This window comes from Oncorhynchus clarkii, chromosome 33, assembly GCF_045791955.1.
Source record: "Oncorhynchus clarkii lewisi isolate Uvic-CL-2024 chromosome 33, UVic_Ocla_1.0, whole genome shotgun sequence".
Taxonomy (NCBI): Eukaryota; Metazoa; Chordata; class Actinopteri; order Salmoniformes; family Salmonidae; genus Oncorhynchus; species Oncorhynchus clarkii.
Genome location: NC_092179.1, coordinates 11,411,610 through 11,433,431, shown reverse-complemented (window position 1 = coordinate 11,433,431; position 21,822 = coordinate 11,411,610). Strand labels below are relative to the sequence as shown.

The window sequence follows — 21,822 nt, the reverse complement described above, 5'->3', positions numbered from 1 at the left end:
ACATGACCTCCCGTCGCTAGAGGGCGACATGCAGATTTTAAACTGAGTGACTTACCAACACCATCAGAGGAAGAGGTATCTAGGAAACCAAAGGAAGCTTTTCCACACCAAGGTGAGTTCACGTAAACAATCAGAATTTCGGTGTTTTATCCTGGATGTAGTCAGTATAGTTTTACCATAAAGTGACCTTTCACTCATCAAGATAAAAGAGCTTGAGGATCAGGCGCGCAGTATCGAAGTATGCTAGCTAGCTACTTCAATTCATATGAAATATGTGCAGCCAGTGAATCCCAGCTAACCCAATTGTGTCTGTGTGTCCTGGACAAGTAGCCTCTCTCCATCTCTCAGGTCTTTGGTATGGGGATGCGGTTGCAGCCTCGGTGTCTGCAGCTGGACTCTGTACTACAGACAGTGAGTGTCCTGGAGGCAGTGATCCGGAGGAGCTTTGGTCCTGATGGAGGACAGGTGCTGTTCACACGGGACACGGGGCAAACTCTGCTGACACGCCACGGAACACGCATCCTCACAGCCCTGCGGGTGGAACACCCGCTGGCCAGGTAACACAAGTTGGAGTATGTAAGTGGAGTTAAGCGGTCGGATATCTCGCTCATTGCTCATGGAGCGATGCCTGCGCACAGCTCCAGAGCTCCACGTCCATTCAAACCGCCCACAATTTAACCAACACCCACATATTTTTTTGGACTACCTGGACCTACTATTTTGTTGTGGAGTATTGAAACCAAACCATATGATTGGAATAAAAAGTACTTTAATAAACATGAAAAGGTAAGGTAAGGTAAGGTAAGACGTGCTCATAATTTCAAATAGGCTACATGCCATATTAAACAGGATATATACACTCTAAATAGGCCAGGAGCCAGACAGGGAACCTAAGAAGGAACGCAAATTGATTATTTAGGCTATATTAAAATTATTTCAAGGCTATAGCCTACAAATAAATATATTGTGAACACACTAGGCTGGTAGGGAGTCAGGGACATTAAGCACTCAGCATTTTAACAAAGGTTTGTTGTATTAAATCGTTATAGTCTATAAATTGTGCATATACGCTGCGACTTAAATGACAAATGCCTTATTAGGCTCAGTCTAGAGTTCCTTGGAATTCATTTTTAGAAACACCAGTTTGGCCAGAGACTGGTTTCAGGCTCATGTGATGGTGCCTGGAGAGCAGGTCAGCAGTGGAGAATATCCTCTCCAAGTTTGCAGAGCCACTGAGGATGCTAAACAACCTTTTGGCCACTCTTGCCAGGCTGGGCAGGGATGCAGAGTTGTTATTTTCTTCTTCTATAGGTAGGCCTAAAGGTTTTTAGTCAAAACAACCCATTCAAAATGGAAAGCGCCTTGAAAATTGGAATATTGAAAATCAATTATGGCCTATTGTATAGATAATCTAACACAAATGAAGGAACATTTTAAGAGATCTGATTTGTTATGTATAAATACTTTGCTACAATGAAACTTAATTAGCTACTCACCTCGTTCCTTTCTTTTAGCATGGGCACGTAGTAAGTACACCATCATGCTTTTGGGATATGTGTCTTTTCAGATTCCGCAATGATTATTTAGTTGTGGACACCACTTCACCACACTTCCTCTCTTGCTCTTGGTCCTCATCTTTGTAAGACACCTTGATTTTTAACCGGTGTGTTTTGTCAGTTTCTTTCTGAAAATATTTAGTGAATGCCGTGACAGTAGTTAAAGTAAGGAGCTATAGCAGCACACAAGTAGACTACAAATGCATGCTGGGCCAGGCATGCCCTGAGCTCGTGAAGTGATTGTATTCATGGAGCGCTATTGGCTGTCTACACTGTATTCCTGATCAATTTGATGTTATTTTAATGGACAAAAAAATGTGCTTTTCTTTTAAAAAAACAAGGACATTTCTAAGTGACCCCAAACTTTTGAACGGTAGTGTACATACATATACACACACACATGTTCACGCTTACAGTACTTTGTGAAATCTCAATCTCTATGTGTGTGTGTTTGTAGGATGGTGGTGGAGTGTGTGAGGAGACACAGCTCGGTGACAGGAGATGGCTCCAAGACCTTCGTCCTGCTGCTCGCCTCATTGCTACGGGAGATACAGAAACACACCCGAAAAGCCCGCCAGGAAGGCGCAGGCGCCAAGCGTTTGGCTGAAGCTCTGTTGGCCTTCGGATTGGACGAGCTCAGTGATGTCATCACTGTTGCAGTGGCTCCACATGGCTCCTCCCTTTCAGACCCACACACCCCAGGACAAACAGACACACACACTCTGTGCCGCCTACTCAGTGCTTTCCTTCACACCCGGATCAGCCCTACTCATGCTGAAATCATCAGCCAACTGACCTGTGAGCTGCTCTCCCATTGGAGCTGCCATGGCGACTTCATTAACGAACACTTCCCTGCTCTGCACACAGCAGTATCAGGCTTCCCTATTGGCTGTTCCCGTCTGCTGGAGGGCCAGGTCATACATGCAGATTTCTCTACACCCCTCCCACTCCGCGACCATGGACCAATCAGGGCCCTAGCGGTGACAGAACCCCTAGAACCCAGCCTGCTGATTGGTGGAACTGTGCTAGAGCTGGGTGGGGCTAATAGAGAGATAGAAAGTGTGTGTGTGAGATTAGGGAGGAGGTTAGACAGTGTGTGTGTCATTCTACAGCATCTAGGAGTGTCTCTGCTCCTCTCATCAGTCAGACAGTCGGAGGCCTTCCTGGCTGCAGTGGGGAGGTATGGGGTGTGTGTGTTAGAGTGTGTGTGTGAAGACGACCTCACCTTGTTCTCTGTGCTCAGTGGAGCCCAACCTGTCTCAGACTGGGCTGTGATTGGACAGGAACACGTTGCTACGGTTACCTTCTGCCGGCCGCTGGTGCTGGGAGCTCACAGGTATGGTAACAGGATAGTTACACACACACACACACACACACACACACACACACACACACACTATTCTAATTATGTGGTTTTCTCTCTCCCAGGTTCGTCAATGTGGGGTTTCCTAAGGCAGAGGACAGGGGCAGACCCCACAGTCTGGTTGTGTGTGGACTGACCGAGGGCCAGACGGAACAGAGTGTGTGTGCTGTACGAGATGCTCTACACATGCTGCATACTACCTGGGGCCCCAAACACAGGACTAGAGCTACAGAGAGAACGGCACGCACAGACGTGATGGAGCCTTGTTGTGTCATTTCCGTGGGCGGGACTTTTGAGTTCCTGTTACACCACACACTCCTACAGCGCAAACACAGACACACACACTCTGTCACACACAGGCACACACACACTCCATCACACACAGACACGCACACTCTGTCACACACAGACACGCACACTCTGTCACACACAGACACGCACACTCAGTCACACACAGACACGCACATTCTGTCACACACAGACACGCACACTCTGTCACACATAGACACGCACACTCTGTCACACACAGACACGCACACTCCGTCACACACAGACACGCACACTCAGTCAAACGCAGACACACACACTCTGTCACACTTGGACAACCCTGCCGTCTCGGGGATGCTAGCAGAGGCCCTACTGAGTGTGCCCAGACAGATCTACTCCCACAATCCTCGGCACTACCTGGAGGCTCACGCACACACTCTCAGTTGCATGCGTAACCATGGTAACTCTACGGAACCGCCGGAAATTAGTGCTGTTCTGGGAGCGGATGGTTCTAATATGGTCCAGGCTGGCACTGGGTCAGGGTCTATGTCTGGGTCAGGATCTGGGTCAGGGGTAAAGGAGGTGACAGTTTGGTCAAGCTCTGGCTCTAGTTCAGGTGTGGAGTCAGTGTCCTGTAAGTATCAACTGATCCTGGCTGTTCTACAGTGTCTCAGGAGTCTACTGTCTGTGGACACTGTACTACACGCTAATACCTCACACACACTCTCATACACCTGTCAGAGAGAAGAGGAGGAGGATGACTGAGCACTCATACTTGAATTCCTTTGTGTTTTTGTTTTATTGTTCATCCAAATGTTTCATATTCACTTCTTGAAAAAGCCATCTATTTGTTTGGTATGTCTTTGCAGATGAATTTGTATGGTAGTAAATCAGATTTTTAGTTGATGAAAAAGGAGTATGGTTGTGTTACATTGTTACAGCGACAGGACAGATCGTTTCCTTCATTGCCTCTCCTCCGCTCCATTGTAGAGAAAACACTCTGCCCAACCCAGACGTCTTATTATTCATTCACTTCTAAGGAGGTCAGTTGCTGTGTTTATGTATCAATTGCAAATGGAATCTCCTTGTGAAATAAAGGTTAAGAGTCTAGGCCCACATCGGACAATTGTTATGCCAAAAAAATCTAGTATTATGCTATACTGTCAATATGCATGACGAAATATATAATGTACTAATGTGAATTTTGAGACGGGTAAAATCACAATAGTTTCTAAACATTCTGTACTGTCTGGGAAAACGATGCTCCCAGTGAGATGGAGTGGTGACTGATCTGCTCACTGTTCTATTTATATGATTCTGCGTGCGCAATCTCGAGATGGGTGGTTGTCATGGATACCTGGGTCACATGCGTGGGTTTCCTGAAGCCAGCAGCAAAATGATGCTAGCTAGCGTTTTTTTATTGCCATTTTCATTCGGGTTTCATCAAAAGGCGGTAGCTAAATTAGCAAGCTATAGCTAGCTACAGATGAACAGAAATCGAGGATGGGTGTAACGTCAACAACATTTGTAACAAAAGGCTGTGTCTGGAATCATTTTTCAAGTGAGCTGTCAACCCGTGCAAGCCTGAGCTGGAATATTATTTGTAGTCATTTTATTTGCCTGACTCGTAATAAAACCGATTAAAAATGAGTATTGAAATCCCAGACGGACTGACGGAGCTGCTGCAAAGCTTTACAGTGGAAGTGTTGAGGAATCAGCCAGGAGACCTCCTGGACTTTGCCTTGCAGTATTTCATCCAACTGAAGGAGAATCGGAGAGGATCCGCCTTTGACAATGCCCGAGATTCAGCTAACGGTCGACCTGGTGGTAATGTTAGCAGTGGAAGATCGGTCAATTTTGCCGAGGAGGCAATGCAAATCGATTCGGAAAATGAAGAAGAAGATGATGATGATGATGATGATGAGGAGGAATTCGTAGGTAGCTAACCTCACCGTTCTGCTAGAAAAGTCAGCACTGCCCGTTGTGGTGCTGCTAACCTTGATAGCTAGCTAACGACGTTACGGTGGCAGCCACTGAGAAAGTCAATCTCGCTAACGGTTTGCTACTACTATACTATAGTTACAGTAGTCAACCCGGCTGACGTTAGCTACTGACCATTTTACCACCAATCCCTCGTGGACAGAGGGAAGTGACAACTTTCGCGATAATTGTACTTCTGGGTAAACAGATGCCAGGGCGAGAAAAGGCAATTGAACGCACAATCACGTCTCGAAGGGAAATGGCTATCTAGCTACCATCCCAAAACCTTGAATAACCCCTATTGTTTACTTTGGCCAGTGCGGAGTGGAAAGATCTTTCTGAAAGTGTCCGTTGCTATCCTGACCTGTGTGAGCATCAGTAGCGCCAGCTAGCTAGATTCATTCCATGTTCGCTTGCTAACGTTAGCTGAAAACAATCAACGGTGATTTTAGATCAGAATGCTCTATCTGTTAAGCCAGAACCTTGTTACATCAATACATCTCATCTTCATGTAACTTTGTTTTATTAGCTCCGGTGATCAACAGATTCTTGAGAAGATCTTCAGGTAAGCAGGTTTTATATTCTAGCTATGTCATCTCATAATAGTGTAGTTAAAGAACTCTGGTTTGGTTGTCCCTTGTATTTTGCATCCACAAAAGTACTCACTTTTCCGGTGTTTTCTACAGATAGTGACAGGAAATGAAATCTGAAGTGTGTGTTTGATGGGCGTAATGATATCATCTCTGTGGCTGGGACTATTGATCCAGTCCGAGCAGCAATTGCGGCTGTCATCACTATCACATATGTTAATAGTACTGTAGCAGGATCACACAAACGTCTGTCTGCTAGCCAGAGGGTTTTCAATGCACACAGTACTTAAGTATCAGGAGCAGTCTAGAGGTTCAGCATGTTCACCTATAGACATTACAGGCGTAAACAATGCTGGGTGAAATGGATTACACTGCAGACTATGTGACCTCCTGGGTTTGGTGTGGCTGGAATCACTCTTGGTATCCTGAGTGAAATCTGAAGGAGGCACTCAAGTGTAATGTGATGACTCTTGTTCCTCTCCACAGTGTGTGCTGAAGCATTCAACCCTGATGATGAGGAGGAGGAGGACAAAGAGCCCAGGGTAAGATCCCGTAACCTTCATCACTATCGGGTTGACCTTTAACCTCAAGTTAGCTAATGACGTGATGCCGCTGGACCACTGCAAACCATTGTTGGTCAAAACTGGTTTAGGTCGAATGTTTGTGTATTTATCAGGAACAAAAGAACAGTTCAGCATAAGAAGTCAGATGCTGAGTGAAACAGGGAGGGAAGGAGATTAGATGACTGTCTGCACTCTGTACATGAACCTGATACAGTAGCTATAATAATCCATGCTAATTATGGCTCTGCTCTGCTCTCTAAAAGATCACCCATCCTAAAACCGACGAGCAGAGGCACAGACTACAGGAGGCCTGCAAAGACATTCTGCTGTTCAAAAACCTAGACCCGGTAAAGTGAATTGGGGTGGAAAGACTATAGTTTGAACAAATGCATTGAGGAAAAGTCAACAAATGTTGTATATGGATGCTGCTGTGTGCCGTGTCACTGAAATATCTCTGTTTGTGTTAACAGGAGCAGATGTCCCAGGTACTGGATGCAATGTTTGAGATGTCAGTGGAGGCTGGCGAACACATTATAGACCAGGATGACGATGGGGATAACTTCTATGTTATCGAAAGGTAGAACTTCAGATTCATCAAGACATTGTAAGCAGACTAGACAGTCTATACAACACTTTTTGAGACCAGGGCCCATATCCACAAAGCGTCTCAGAGTAGAAGGGCTGTTCTAGGATCAGTTTTGTATTTTAGATCATAATGAATATAATTAGATGGACAGATCCTAGATCAGCACTCCTACTCTGAGACGCTGCTCCCGGGTCTAAGGCACTGCATCTCAGTGCTAGAGGCTTCACTACAGACACCCTGGTTCGAATCCAGGCAGTAGCCACAACCGGCCGTGATTGGGAGTCCCATAGGGCGGCTCACTATTGGCCCAGCGTCGTCCTAGTTAAATAAAGGTTACAAAAAATACTGGCGACGATGGGTCTGAAATCGCATCCTATTTCCTGTATTATGCACTACTATTGGCCAGAGTTGGGTGCGATAGAAGATTTCCCCATATAATAAATACTTATGCAATTAATGAATGGATCATTATGATGCTGCCTTCTTTCCCAGAGGTACCTTTGACATCCTGATGAAATCAGACAAGGTGGAGCGTGTGGTGGGTTCCTATGACAACCAGGGCAGTTTTGGCGAATTGGCCCTGATGTACAACACCCCCAGGGCTGCCACCATCATCGCCACCTCTGTGGGAGCCCTCTGGTGCATGGTAGGTTGAAGGCTTTCAGGTGAACCAGCGGATTGTACTGTCGCTGATACGGATGAGAGGATGTGTAGGTAGGCTGTTACGTACTGTAGGTTTGAATGGTAGGTTATGCCCCCCCCCGGTAGATTGTGGAGTGAATTACAGAAGGGATGCCTAAAGCAAAACATGCCAACAGGCCTTAGTTGTCTGAAGGCATCAGCCTACTACCTAACAAAATGGTAAAACTGACTTGAGTGTTGAAGCAACTTGGTTACTGGGGTTACCATGTAGTTTGGTTGAAATGATCTGAGGCCTGTGATGTTGTATGTACTCCAGGACCGACTGATGTTCAGGAGGATCATAGTAAAGAACAACCACAAGAAGAGGAAGATGTACGAGGCTTTCATCGAGTCTCTGCCCCTGCTCACATCTTTACAGGTAACAACTGTGATCTCTGTAGGCTGTTATCAATAAACCCTCTCAGTAAGGTGCAGAATGTTCGATTTGCCGGCTGGAGGGGGGGGGGGCAAGGAGACCTCCCAGCGCCGCTAAAACCATTGACAACTGCGTGCCATTTTCAAGGGATTGTCAAATGAATGACCATTATTTGATTGAAGAACAAGTCAGAACTACTAATTTGGGATTATTCCATGCAAAACGGAAACGTCTCGGAGAGTGATTCTGACTGAGTGACACTCTTGATAATCAAATCAAATTGTATTTGTCACATGCGACGAATACAACCGGTGTAGACCTTACCGTGACGTGGTTACTTACAGGCCCTTAATAATGCATCACTAGCACAGTCCTAACACTTAGCATGCTATAGTATATACAATGCATAATGATATACACCTATAACTACAGCACAAGCGTGTTTATCGCCATCTAGTAGAGCATTGTAGCAGCTACCGCTCCTGTTCTCTCTTGTCCTGACAGGTCTCTGAGAGGATGTGTGTGGTGGATGTTCTATCCTCCAAGACCTACAGTGACGGAGAACAGATTATCGCTCAGGTAGTTCTCTCTCTCATGATCCCTGTATTTGGAGAAAGTCCATGTAAAATGTCAGAGGTGCAACTAACTGCTGCTGTTCCTCCAGAGGGCCACTGCTAACTGCTTCTACATAGTAGAGTCTGGCCAAGTGCGAATAACCATGAATATGAGCAAGGTAAGGCTTACTCTATGCTTCTGGAACTGTTGATACGTATTCCTGCACATTTGATTTAGTTTTTATTGAACCTTTTATTTAACTAGGCAAGTCGGTTAAGAACAAATTCTTATTTTCAATGGCGGCCTAGGAAATGTGGGTTGACTGTCTCGCTCAGGGGCAGAGCGACATGTTTTTTAACTTGTCGGCTCGGGGATTCGATCTTGCAACCTTTCGGTTACTAGTCCAACGCTCTAACCACTAGGCTTACCCTGCCGCCCCCGCACATGTAAATATGTCTGGAGTTAGTGTTAACCGGTTGAAATGAGCTGAAAGCACCGTTACCGAGCATGTCAGTAGTACCGTTTGTCCTACGGGAACCACTGTATGTCTTGCATTGTCTGTCTGTCTGTCACCCCCAGTTGAAAAAGGAGGAGGGAGAAGGGGTGGAAGAGGAGGTGGAGATTGCCATGTGCACCAGGGGACAGTACTTTGGAGAGCTGGCTCTGGTCACCAACAAGCCCCGGGCTGCTTCAGCGTACGCTGTAGGAAACGTCAAGTGTCTAGGTAAGTAGATAATGACTGCAATCAGCTGGAGGGGCACTGCACTCCAGGAAGGATCTCAGTACTCATGCTCTCTAGTCTAGATGATATCCAATAGCCTTGCTACGTTTAGCTTCATCCGATGTGGTTGTCCTTGTGTTTTTGTCTATGTGTGTTTGTGTGTTCTAGTGATGGACGTGCAGGCGTTTGAGCGTCTGCTGGGCCCCTGCATGGACATCATGAAGAGGAACATCGTCGACTACGACGAGCAGCTGGCCGCGCTGTTCGGACGTAACGCCGACATTCACGACAACGACGCGGCGTGATAGAGTACACTCGGCATAGACAGCTGAGACCTGACGGTTTTTGTAACAAGGGACTCTGAGACTCTCCTGAGGGGCCAAATACCCCTGGTACTGATCTGCTTTAACACACATCACCCACTGTGTTTATATTACAGTATTAGCAATCAGACCATTTTTAGATAGAGGTTTGTTCATAATGCAAACTCAGACTTCATATGAGATGAATCCCATTTGTGTAGTTTTAGTATTTTGTATGAAACACGAACATAGTGGTGTTTGTTAATGACCTTCAGATTCATTCCTGGCCTTATATCCAAATGGTACATATGAAGACACACTTCTATCAGGTTTGTCTAAAAGATAAACCACGTTATGGCTTTTGATTCAAAATGAAACGTCGGGGTCATCTATTGTCCAGGCATTTAACCTTCCCTCACAGAAAACCACTTTACAAAGACGTCGCTATTTTTTTGTTGTTGCCTATAAATGTTACCACCAAGCACGTGAATTCATAATGGAATAAGATTACACTTGTTGTTTCTTATCTCCCAGATGTGTTAGCGACTTTTTAGAGTAACATTTTAGTCTGGACAATTTATGTCATATGAAAACAACAGTGTTTCCCGAACAAAAAAGCAACATAGAGCTGGTAGTGGTATATTTCAGTGTACCTTTTATTTGCAGTTCTCAACTTTATTTAAAAATGCATATTGTACTTGAAGTTTGTAATAGTGTTATAGTCCTGAGTTAAGCATTTATGATCTAGTTGAAGAGCATTAGTAGCATATCATTTGTTAAACTGAGGTGTATTGTTTTTGTTAAATCAAATGGGACATTGACACAACTTGGTGCTCAGTAGCTAAAAGGCAGTATTTCCTGACAAATCCATATGTGAAGTTGGTCTACACAGAACCAATTAATTAATGGACTGTGTTGCTTTACTTCATTTTTGTTGTACTAGTTATTATCTTATAAGCTGTGGATAAGTTGTCAGAGGATGTTTCTTTGACATAGTGTCTTTTCCCATGTGATTTCTGATGTATCAGTGGGTGTTTTGGAGAGCTGTTTTTGAGATCAATATTTCCAACTGGTGAAACATGGGGTGTCTTCATAAGGGAAATACCAGATAGGGAAATTATCTTAGTATTTTGCATATTGCTGCTAGACCTACATTTGGTACATAGTTCCTTTGGTACAGTCTGTTAAAAAAAAAGAAAGTCTTTGTCATTCACGCACTGCTCTCCTTAATAGCTTAGTACCGTAATTTGCCTTGTTGAACCAGAGATTTCATAAGTGTCATTATTTTAACCTGCCAATACTTTGTCAGATAGATGTTCAACCTTCAATGCAAGTGAATCTCTGAACCAGTTTTATCAGTCAACTGAAAGGATTTATCTTGCCTACCTCTGCACATACTTACCTTTGCCAACAACGGGTGTCTGCCATTCCGTGTGTCATGGTGTTAATGTCAGTGTTCTGTGTGTAAAAACAGATTTGTTTTCATTTAATATTTTTTTAAGGGTCCACTCCGGCACTTGCTTTGCAGTTTCCCATTTTTCTTGTAATGTTGTTACAATACACCTCATTTCCTGAGTATTTTCAGCATCTTAACTGTTATTTGAATTTCCATTGCAATAAACTTATGTTTTGTATAAATAATTGACCATTTGCATATTTTACTGTTGTGCATATTACACATGTAAACGCAAACAGCAAATGCATGCATGTTTACAAACCTTTTATCAAAGACAGTCTGTGCCTTTATTTTTTGACTGTCTTTGTCTGCCAGTCCCTGAAATTGTAGTCAAAACTGTAAACAAACCTCATACAGTATAAAAACTACAATAGCTAGTTGCATGAAGTCGCCCAATTAGAGCCATCTAAGAGATGAGGGACATGGATTACAGCCAAAAGGAACAGCGCAAACAAATACGAGGGTGTATTTACTCAGCGAATAACCAATTAACAAGAGAGGAGCCATAGATTGACGTCTGAAGCCACCAATAATGTTTGCGAAAAAGAATAATATTTATCTCTCACTTCTCGTTGATGGCGACTGTTTTGGTGAGTTGCAAAGAAAGTTTATTAGAAATACAGTAGACAAAGGGTTTAATTAAATGAAACGAAGAAATAAATAGCAGAATATTACAGACGGATAGGAAAAAGGTGAATTTGACATTGCCTCCTTCAGTTTCGAATGACATGTCAGATCGCATACAATGTTCATGGTTGGCGTTTAGTTTTCTTAACCAGCTTGAGCAAGAGACGAATGCATAGGCTCGCTCATACTTTCATTTCATTGTATACAAATATTGACATTTGCTCCTCGTGACATGTTTTACTCTATTCTACTTCTGCATATAGCACAAGGTTCAATTTCTGTCAGCTCAACACTTCTGTATTTTGACAAAGCCTTGGCCAAATTAGGTTGCGTTTGCCAAATCAATGGGATCGTGTATTACTATGTAAGTATTTCGTTGAAAACCAAATCACTCGGCAGTAATAAAGTTTGCTGTCAATGGCGGGTATAACTATTTAGGAGATATTTTCGTGGTTTTAAACTTATGGGTGTGAGTTATCGTCCATTCACGGTATTGAATGAATGAGCTCAAATGAGCATGCGCGATGTCCTGAACGTTTATAAACGAGGCCTGCATGACATGACGCTGTTGAGGAATCGAAAGGAAAAAGTTCTGTCTACGTTGATTACACAATTATATGAGTCTTTCTTGTTTTGTGATAGTTTCTCTCAATTTCCAAAACAAATGTTGACAAAAGGCAAAGGCGTAATTGGTTCTGCATAAGAACAGTCACCTCAGCCCCCCCCCCTCCCGCCCTTTCCCTTCCTCATCTCACCCCTTTCCAATGTTGTACACCAGGGAACACTGTCCCGCGAATGTCCCGTGAAACCATCCAGTTGTCCCGCATTTGGTTATTTTAAATGTGGTCACCCTAGTCAAACATATTGTGTTCACGTTCAATAACTTTGTTAATAAATCGTTAATGAACGAATGAGTGGCGTGTGTATGTTTGTGTCCAGTCAGATGAGCTAAAGAAGCATTATAACATGGTGTGGGAAGTTAAGAGTCCTCTGAGCAGCAGCAGTACTATGTTGGATATCACAGGGCCAGAGGCAGGTAGAGACCAGGGATTGGTCCTGCTCCAGTGTGAAGAACAGCTGCCCTCCTCCCCCGGATGCCCCACCAGTGACAGCCACATGGAATACGGTAATCATAAGCTAATGTCATGTTTATGATGTGATTATACATGTGTAATGTAGGCTACGCTTTCTACAGGTACAGTCATTTGCATACTTTTAAATTGGAAAGCACCTTTTAAACATCATTAAGCAGAGGGATGCAAATACATCATTCCTGATTTACTGTGAAACATCATGCTTTTGGAGCTCTGTTCATTCTAATTGCTCTATTTACATATTTAACCCCTTAAAGAAACTCTGGTCAACCCAGTTATTCTATTTCTATCATTTCCCCTTAGATGACCTCCCGGAGCTGGAGCAGGTGGAGGAGGACCAGACAGCCGCCGTTGTGTTTCAGGTGGGGGCGAGGGTGTCCCATCAGGACGGACACTCACACACTCACACGGCCGGGCCCCCGGACACACACTGGCTCACACAGCTAGCTCACATTGCCACGGGCCCCCAGAGTCCCTTGCTACAGGGCTCCACTCAGGTCGTCAGGTAAGGGATGTTACTGTACCCCCCCCCCCCCCCCCCCCCCCCACACACACACACACACACACACCTGCTCCCATTTCAATACTTCATAACTGTCAATTTCTAACTACCCCAGTTCAACTCCCATCCACATCTTTGGCACCAGTAGTAACCTCCATTCCTACGCCCGGCCTCCCCACACCCGGCCTCCCTGCACCTCCAGCAGCCTGCCCTCTAGAGGCCAACACAGGGAGTGCAGCAGGCGTGTCAGGGTAAGATCTGTTATGCTACACTACATCCACTAGGTGGCAACATTGGACCAGTGCAGCAAATGCACAGCACTGCTTTTACTGAGAATACACACACACACACACACACACACACACACACACACACACACACACACACACACACACACACACACACACACACACACACACACACACACACACACACACACACACACACACAATTAGACAATTTGAAGTCAATCGTCTTTCCCCATGAATGAAGAAATATGGAGTTGTTTGAGAATATAAATGAGTTATCTAGCTAACTAATTGATCCTACTTTGGTGATAATCCCGTCTGGTCTCTCCTCTCTACAGGTCAGTAGTGAGTGTGAGTCTGCTGTGTACTGTCACTCCTCTGTGTCTGATGACGAGGACATGGGCTGGAGCCACTCTTGGCCACCTACTGCCTGGCACTGCTTCCTCAAAGGTACATATATATGCACTTATCGGCCAATTTATTAGGTACGCCACCGCTTTCACGAAAATGTATTGCTCCTACAGACAGTGAGTCAAGTGGCTGTGGCTTACTATATAAAGCTGGCAGACAGTCATCGAAGCATTCAGTTACTGTTCAGTTATTGAACGTTAGAATGGGCAAAACCAGTGACCATAGCGACTTTGAGCATGTCATGATCGTCGGTGTCAGGCTCGCCGGATCCAGTATCCCAGAGTCGGCCGCCCTCCTGGGCTTTTCAAGCACGACAGTGTCTAGGGTTTTACCAAGAATGGTACGACAAACACAACCATCCCGTCAGCAGCAGTCCTGATGGCCAAAACAGCTCGTTGATGAGAGAGGTCGAAGGAGACTAGTAAGAATCTTGCAAGCTAACAGGTAGCTTGCAAACAGACAAATAATGGCGCAGTACAACAGTGGTGTGCAGAACGGCATCTCAGAATGCAGAACTCGTCGATCCTTGTCATGGATGGGCTATTGCAGCAGACGAACACACCAGGTTCCATTCCTATCAGATTAAAGAAGAAGTGGCTCCAGTGGGCACGTGATCATACTGGACAACTGTGGAGTGGAAAGACATCGCCTGGCTCAACGAATCCCGGTTCCTGTTGCGTCAAGCTGATGGCAGAGTCAGGATTTAGCGTAAGCAGCATGAGTCCATGGACACATCCTGCCTGATGTCAACAGTACAGGCTGGTGTACTGGTGTGGGGAATGTTTTCCTGGTACAAGTTAGATCCCTTGATACCAATGAGCGTTTCCAACAGCTTGTAGAATCCAGGCCCCGGATAATTCAGGATGTTCTGGAGGCAAAGGGGGTACTGGTACCTGGTACTAGATGTACCTAATATACTTGCCACTGACTGTATACGTCAATGTGATCACTTCCGGTACCCGAACGCCTGACCTTGTGCAATGACCGTTAATCAGTTTAAAAAATATATTTCTTCCTGTGTCCTCAGGCACTCGTCTGCAGTTCCATAAGGGTTCTAGTGTGGAGTGGCAGGATGCTGAGGAACTGGTGTCGGACGAAGACTTAGACGATGAGACAGAGGCTATATCCCGCCCCCTGAAGGTACATACTCATTTAGAGGCAATATCACATCCCCTTAAGGTACAATAATGCAAATAACACAAATGAACAGACATTCTTTAATCTGGTCTCCTATCATCTCCTATCTCCCTGTGAGCCCCTTGTGAGTACAGTTCCCCATCACTAACCCTGTTGTGTCTTGTCCTCAGGGCTATGGTCGTGAGGGCCTGAGGCTGGTGTCCCACACAGAGAGCCGGGCGTTTGGCCAGTCCGTCCTCAAGCTGACCTTTGACCCAGGTGCCTGTGGGGAGTGGCTTCTGTCCGCTGAGTGTCAGCTGGACCACCCGTTCTATGTCAGAAACAAAGGTCAGAGGCCTGGGTGTGTGTGTGGGTGATGTGTGTGATGTGTGTGTAACGTATGTAAAGTATAAGGTGTGTGTAACGTGTGTTTTTCTAACGTGTGTGTGTGTGTTCCTGTGGCAGGCTGGTCGTCGTTCTACCCCAGTCTGACCGTGGTGCAGTATGGGATCCCGTGCTATGAGGTGATGGTGGGTGACGTGTGTCTGCCTCCTGGACACAGAGATGCCATCCACACTGACGACTCCTTGGTGTTCGACACGTTCAGGAGGTAAAACCTCTCAGCGCTAGTGTGTGTGACACACTGGATTTGAACCGCAGCTCAAGACTGTGTTAGTCCCCCTGAGCTAAAGCCTCTCAGATCTCAGTGTGTGACTCTTCTTTGTGTTCCTGTGTTTTTCACGTCAGTTATGACTTCACTCCCCTGGACTCGTCGGCGGTGTACGTTCTGAGCAGCATGGCCCGGCAACGTAGGGCCTCCCAGTCCGGCGGGGGCGCCGTCAGCCCTGACCAAGACACACACCGCAACAAGCCAATTAAGAGCCAGCGGGACTCAGGAGCAGCCGGGGTGGCTTTGCCCACGAAGTGCAAGCGGCCAATGAATGCATTCATGCTATTCGCAAAGAAGTTCAGGTTGGAGTACACCCAGATGTATCCTGGGAAGGACAACAGGTGTGTGTGTGCGCAGTTGTGTGTGCAAAAAAATCTCTGAATTCCCTGGACTAAAAAATCAAGTGAAAATATGTGTGTGTGTGTGTGTGTGCTGCCTTTAGAGCGATCAGTGTGATCCTGGGAGAGAAGTGGAAGAAGATGCGAGGAGAGGAGAGGAGGATGTACACCATGGAGGCCAAGGCCCTGGCTGACGAGCAGAAGAGACTCAACCCGGACTGCTGGAAACGCAAGAGAACCAACTCAGTGAGGAGAGGACACACACACACACATATCCTATGAAGCCTATTGCATGGTGTTCATTTTAATATCAGCCCCTTGGAACTGTTCCTAACCTTTCCTCTCTCTCTTCATCTTGTTCTCCGTTACAGGGTTCCCAGGGGAACTAAGAGACGCAGACACACGAGAGAGGGATGAGGCAGATGACAGGAGAAAAGAGAGGGAGGCGATGGAGGGGAGGGCAAACTTGGAAGAGGGGTGTATGGGGGGAGGCAGTACACGGAAGACACATGCGCGCGCACATACTCACACACACACTTTAGATTCGAATATAGATGTACAGTTGAAGTCTGAAGTTTACATACACCTTTGCCAAATAAACTTACGACTTCAACTGTATTTGGCAAAGGTGTATGTAAACTTACGACTTCAACTGTATTTGGCAAAGGTGTATGTAAACTTATGACTTCAACTGTACATACACTTAGGCTGGAGTCATTAAAACTTGTTTTTCAACCACAACAATTCTTGTTAACAAACTATAGTTTTGGCAAGTTGGTTAGGACATCTACTTTGTGCATGACAAGTAATTGTTCCAACAATTGTTTACAGACAGATTATTTCACTTATAATTCACTTTATCACAATTCCAGTGGGTCAGAAATGTACATACACTGAGTTGACTGTGCCTTTAAACAGCTTGGAAAATTCCAGAAAATTATGTAATGGCTTTAGAAGCTTCTGATAGGCTAATTGATATCATTTGAGTCAATTGGAGGTGTACCTGTGGATGTATTTCAAGGCCTAACTTCAAACGCAGAGGCACTGAGTTTAGTGTATGTAAACTTCTGACCCACTGGAATTGTGATACAGTGAATTATAAGTGAAATAATCTGTCTGTAAACAATTGTTGGAAAAATGACTTGTGTCATGCACAAAGTAGATGTCCTAACCGACTTGCCAAAACTATAGTTTAACAAGACATTTGTGGAGTGGTTAATGAACAAGTTTTAGTGACTCCAACCTAAGTTTACATAAACTTCCGACTCCAACTGTATATATAATATACTAACTGTGCTTGAACATAAGATATATTTTTTATGTCCGACTTGCCTTAATCTTCCAAAGCAAGAATGTATTCTTTTTAAATCATTTTTGATTCATTTCAGGTCATTTCATACCTTATAGCTTGAAAACATGAGCCCCTGTGGTGCTGTAGAGTAGGGAAAGGGGAGGTGAAAACAACATGTCTATTTTTCAACCAGAGATGAGTCTAGGGAATTTAAAAATGCTTCCGATTATGCCTATATTTGTATAACTTTATATGTTATTGCTATTTTATTTTATTATTACTATTTTCACTTTGTACATGCAGAGGGGAAGGGATGGAGGGGTGGGTGGGATATGTGCTTAACCTTGATTCTTGCTGTATTCCGAATGGACACCTACCCCTTAGGCACTTAAAAGGAAAACTACACTCAAAAACAATCTTTTGGTGTTTGTTACATTAGTCCACTGTTGATACCAAAATGTTTGCATGTCAGCGATTTTCAAGATGCTGGACTTTCAAGAAGCAAAGTGTCACTTGCCACATCATAGTTTTTGAGTGGATGTTTCCTTTAAAGTAGATCTTATCTAGTCGTCTCATATCGACACTAGTGTCCAGTGGGTAGGGGTTGGTTTGGACCTGGGCATATCTTACCCAGGTCAAGTGCACTGGGTGTGTGACAAACGACTAGGCCATGTGTTATATTATAATGATGTTAACATACCTATGGGACGGACATGCATATTCTCACTGCAATTATGCATTATATACACTGCATCTTCTGTACGGCGGATATGTGTTGTGTACATCAATATGTAACGAATAATTCAAGTACAACTATGCGCAAGTGTAATTTCGGACTCAATCTCAGTTTTAACTATCAAGATTGTGAAATTGATTTGATTAAGTTTATTTATTTGTCTTCACCAATAATGTACAGGTCCTTCTGAAACTTGTACCCACAACGCTCTTGTATTGAATAAAAGCATGGATCTGAACTGTTTTTTTTGTTTTTTGAAAGAGTTTCTTTGGGGTGACAGGAGAGATTACTGAGAGCACGGCAACAGCTTGTTGTGATAGTAAATGACGAGGTTAAGGTTTAGAGAACATCTTTACTCATCCTGTTCAAATATACAGTGCTGTTTATAATAACCTTATGACTACTGAAAAGTCCAAACTTTATCATGTTAAAAAAGATCAAAAAATAACAAATAAGCATTATTGATATTTGAACTAAATTATCAACACAGTAATGCCCCCCCCCCCCCCCCAAAGAAAACAGACGGGAAAAACACAGTAATAACGTTTGTAAATGGCTAGAAAGTCAACTTCATAATAAAATATCAAATCTAGAGGTATAAATACATTTGGCCTTTTGATAGTGGTCAACTATTATTATTTACATAATATGAGATAATATTCTCCTTCTCCAAGTTTAACACCAGTATTTACACAAGTCATCCACAAGAGCAAGAAGAAGCATACAGTAGATAGAATGACAGAATACAGAAAGGACATTTATCCCTTTTAAGTAATTACATACAAATAAGACATTTCAAAGGGATAGATAGTTAAATCACATAACTCAAAAATTTTAACAAACTAAAAAAAAAAAAAAAAAAGAGTACAGAACATTTGGCATTAGTATCAAAACAGTTTTAAAGTACAACATGAATTACAAAAGGCACAGAATACCAGACCCCCTAGCAGCCAGTTGCAATGTGTGGTCATACATGCAAAACAGTATGTTTTATTCTGATAATTGGATGCTTAATCTCATGTATTTTGTAGCTAGCTAAGCCTATCACTCACAATTTGCTAGCTCATGTCTCTCTCTCTCAACGTAAAGCACAGTGTATCTCCCAGAGCGTGTGGTGCTCTGTGTGTCTGTGTGTGAGAGGTTACATGAGGGACTCCAGGCTCTCTGCTGCAGTGGTGGCCCCCAGAGGGACAGAACCGTTGGTCTCAGGGGACTGTAGGGCCCTCTGGTCTTCCTGGCTGTCCACCAGACTCAACACGGCCCTGTACATGAACTGGTACTGCTCCTAGGAGCGGAGTGGTGAAAGACAGAGTCAGTACAGGATGGGCCAGGTACAGGGTGCAAATTACGGAGGCGCCAGGGGGGCTCAGTTCCCCTGAACGAGATGTTAGCTCCTCTAAAAAAACAATGCTAATTTGTCCATTCTAATTCAGTGATGAATATGTTTACAGTGGTTTATATTAAAATAAAAGCTTCCAAATGAAACGAACACCCCCACCTCTCTGTCATAAATCTCGCCGCCATTGGACACTTGAGCAGTAGAAACGCGTTCTCTGGAATGATCACACTTCACCATCTGGCAGTGCGATGGATGAACATGGGTTTGGCCAGAATGCATAGTGCCAACTGTAAAATTTGGCGGAGGAGAAATAATGGTCTGGGGCAGTTTTTTATGGTTTGGTCTTGGCCCCTTAGTTCCAGTAAAGATAAATCTTAATGCTACTGCATACATTGAAATTCTAGATGATTCTATGCTTCCAACTTTGGTGTCCACATACTTTTGGTCATGTAGTGTACGTTAATGACAGTAGACCTATAGTTGACTCTTTCGGTTAAAAGCTTTCGATTTTGCAATGGCATAGGCCTACAATATTTTGGATTTGTGTGCCTATGAGGACCGTTTTCACGGCAAAACATACCCATAATATGTTACGAATTACAATTAGTTAGCAATTGTTAAATGGTTAGTAGTTACAAATAACACAGTCATAAATGTCATTAATGTAAGAAAGGAAAAGTAATGTTTGTTTTATGTCACATGATCTGTGAAGACTCCAAGCAATAACTCATGAATGTTTTGATTCAACTCATGCATTATTTGAACGTAGGCTACCGTTTCTGCATGTGTTCTTGTGTGTAAAACTGCCTCGGCTGAGAGGGTAGGCTACCGGCTCTGGTGTAGGCTTAGTGGAGGGTAAATGCAAGTTTACACACCCTTTCAGAAAAATGCATTGAAAGTATAGAGAGCATATGTCACGCCCTGACCTTAGTTATCTTTGTTTTCTTTATTATTTTGGTTAGGTCAGGGTGTGATGAGGGTGGTATGTTTAGTTTTGTATTGTCTAGGGGTTTTTGTATATCTAGGGGTTTTTGTATGTCTAGGGGTTTATATGTCTATGGTTGCCTAGATTGGTTCTCAATCAGAGGCAGCTGTTTATTGTTGACTCTGATTGGGGACAATATTTAGGTAGTCATATTCCTATTTTGTGGGTTGTTATTCTATGTTTAGTTGCCTGTTCTGCACTAGCCATATTAGCTTCACTGTTCGTTTTGTTGTTTTGTTAGTTTTGTTCAGTGTTCCTTCTTTATTAAATAAGATGTACGCTTACCACGCTGCGCCTTGGTCTCCTCCATATAACGAACGTGACCGAACAGCCCACCATAAAAGGACCAAGCAGCGTACTAAAGTGGAGTGGACATCCTGGACCCGGGAGAAAGAGGAGTGGAGGACATCCTGGACCTGGGAGGAGGTAATGGCAGGGGACAAGACCCTGCCATGGAAGCAGGTGGAGATAGCACAGGAGGAACGGCGACGATACGAGGGGACACGGCTAGCACGGAAGCCCGAGAGGCAGCCCCAAGATTATTTTTTGGGTGGGGGCACACGAGGAGATTGCCTGAGTTAGGTTGGAGACCTGAGCCAACTCCTCGTGCTTACTGTGGGGAGCGTGTGACTGGTCAGGCACCGTGTTATGCAAAGATGCGCATGGTGTCTCCAGTTCGCATTCGTAGCCCGGTACGCTCTATTCCAGCTCCTCGCATTGGCCGGGCTAGAATGGGCATCCAGCCAGGAAGGAAAGTGCCGGCTCAGCGCTCCAGGTCTCCAGTTTACCTCCTTGCACCAGGATATCCTGCGCCGGGTCTGCGCACTATGTCTCCGGTGAGTCTGCATAGCCCAGTGCGTCCTGTGCCAGCACACTGCATTTGCAGGGTGAAAATAAACATCCAGCCGGGACGGGTTGTGTCAGCTTTACACTCCAGACCTCCAGTGCCGACACCACGCACCAGGTTTCCAGTGCGCCTCCAGAGTCCAGTACGTCCTGTTCCTCCTCCCCGCACTCGCCCTGAGGTGCGTGTCACCAGCCCGGTACCACCAGTACCGGCACCACGCACCAGGCCTACAGTGCGCCTCGGCAGTCCAGAGTGTCCGGCGACAGTACCCAGTCCAGAGCGTCCGGCGACAGTTCACAATCCGGAACCTCCAACGACGGGCCACAGTCCGGAACCTCCAACGACGGGCCACAGTCCAGAACCTCCAACGACGGGCCACAGTCCGGAGCCTCCAGCGACGATCCCCAGCCCGGGGCCTTCAGCGTCGGTCCCCAGCCCGGCGTCCCCAGCCCGGGGTCTCCAGCGACGGTCCCCAGTCCAGAACCTCCGGCGATGATTCACGCAGCGAGGGTCCCCAGCCCGGGGCCTACGGCAAGGATCCGGAGACCAGAGCCTCTGGCGATGATCCACGGGTCAGTGCTACAAGAGCGGACTCAGTGTAAAGAAGGGGGGCGGCGTCCAG

The 21,822-nt window shown here is 44.9% G+C and overlaps 4 protein-coding genes across 5 annotated transcripts in view; 3 read left to right on the top strand and 1 right to left on the bottom strand.

Annotated features, from left to right (window-relative positions):
- Positions 1 to 68: 68 nt before the first annotated feature.
- Positions 69 to 4,302, top strand: LOC139393022 (Bardet-Biedl syndrome 10). Its single transcript, XM_071141340.1, has 4 exons — positions 69 to 112; positions 331 to 557; positions 2,014 to 2,892; positions 2,985 to 4,302. The coding sequence occupies exons 2-4, from the start codon at positions 358 to 360 to the stop codon at positions 3,949 to 3,951; spliced, it is 2,046 nt and encodes a 681-aa protein (XP_070997441.1). The 5' UTR covers positions 69 to 112; positions 331 to 357; the 3' UTR covers positions 3,952 to 4,302.
- Positions 4,303 to 4,550: 248 nt separating this feature from the next.
- LOC139393119 (cAMP-dependent protein kinase type II-beta regulatory subunit-like) lies at positions 4,551 to 11,181 on the top strand. Its single transcript, XM_071141484.1, has 11 exons — positions 4,551 to 5,124; positions 5,696 to 5,731; positions 6,243 to 6,298; positions 6,583 to 6,666; positions 6,790 to 6,896; positions 7,398 to 7,551; positions 7,864 to 7,965; positions 8,467 to 8,541; positions 8,627 to 8,695; positions 9,097 to 9,241; positions 9,407 to 11,181. Exons 1-11 carry the CDS (start codon positions 4,833 to 4,835, stop codon positions 9,541 to 9,543), a joined length of 1,257 nt encoding a protein of 418 aa, XP_070997585.1. The 5' UTR covers positions 4,551 to 4,832; the 3' UTR covers positions 9,544 to 11,181.
- Positions 11,182 to 11,571: 390 nt separating this feature from the next.
- On the top strand, positions 11,572 to 16,464 carry LOC139393020 (HMG box-containing protein 1-like). The gene is made up of 11 exons (XM_071141337.1): positions 11,572 to 11,586; positions 12,563 to 12,749; positions 13,021 to 13,222; positions 13,335 to 13,470; positions 13,806 to 13,917; positions 14,906 to 15,018; positions 15,186 to 15,342; positions 15,460 to 15,604; positions 15,742 to 16,005; positions 16,107 to 16,248; positions 16,374 to 16,464. The coding sequence occupies exons 1-11, from the start codon at positions 11,572 to 11,574 to the stop codon at positions 16,389 to 16,391; spliced, it is 1,491 nt and encodes a 496-aa protein (XP_070997438.1). The 3' UTR covers positions 16,392 to 16,464.
- A 1,900-nt stretch (positions 16,465 to 18,364) lies between these two features.
- Positions 18,365 to 21,822, bottom strand: part of LOC139393107 (receptor-type tyrosine-protein phosphatase zeta-like) — a 56,390-nt gene continuing 52,932 nt past the window's right edge. For both annotated transcript variants that reach the window (XM_071141461.1, XM_071141462.1), the window contains one exon: positions 18,365 to 19,314. In XM_071141461.1, the coding sequence (XP_070997562.1) occupies positions 19,171 to 19,314 (144 nt within the window). In that variant the 3' untranslated portion in view covers positions 18,365 to 19,170. The remainder of the gene's footprint in view (positions 19,315 to 21,822) is intronic.

Coding starts and splice junctions, on each gene's coding strand:
- LOC139393119 (XM_071141484.1), top strand. CDS start 4,833: ATGAGTATTGAAATCCCAGACGGACTGACGGAGCTGCTGCAAAGCTTT. Junction 6,897..7,397: donor AACTTCTATGTTATCGAAAG/GTAGAACTTCAG, acceptor CTTCTTTCCCAG/AGGTACCTTTGACATCCTGA. Junction 8,696..9,096: donor TAACCATGAATATGAGCAAG/GTAAGGCTTACT, acceptor TGTCACCCCCAG/TTGAAAAAGGAGGAGGGAGA.
- LOC139393020 (XM_071141337.1), top strand. Junction 15,343..15,459: donor GTTCTATGTCAGAAACAAAG/GTCAGAGGCCTG, acceptor TTCCTGTGGCAG/GCTGGTCGTCGTTCTACCCC. Junction 16,006..16,106: donor TATCCTGGGAAGGACAACAG/GTGTGTGTGTGC, acceptor TGCTGCCTTTAG/AGCGATCAGTGTGATCCTGG.
- LOC139393022 (XM_071141340.1), top strand. CDS start 358: ATGGGGATGCGGTTGCAGCCTCGGTGTCTGCAGCTGGACTCTGTACTA. Junction 558..2,013: donor GTGGAACACCCGCTGGCCAG/GTAACACAAGTT, acceptor GTGTGTTTGTAG/GATGGTGGTGGAGTGTGTGA. Junction 2,893..2,984: donor CTGGTGCTGGGAGCTCACAG/GTATGGTAACAG, acceptor TCTCTCTCCCAG/GTTCGTCAATGTGGGGTTTC.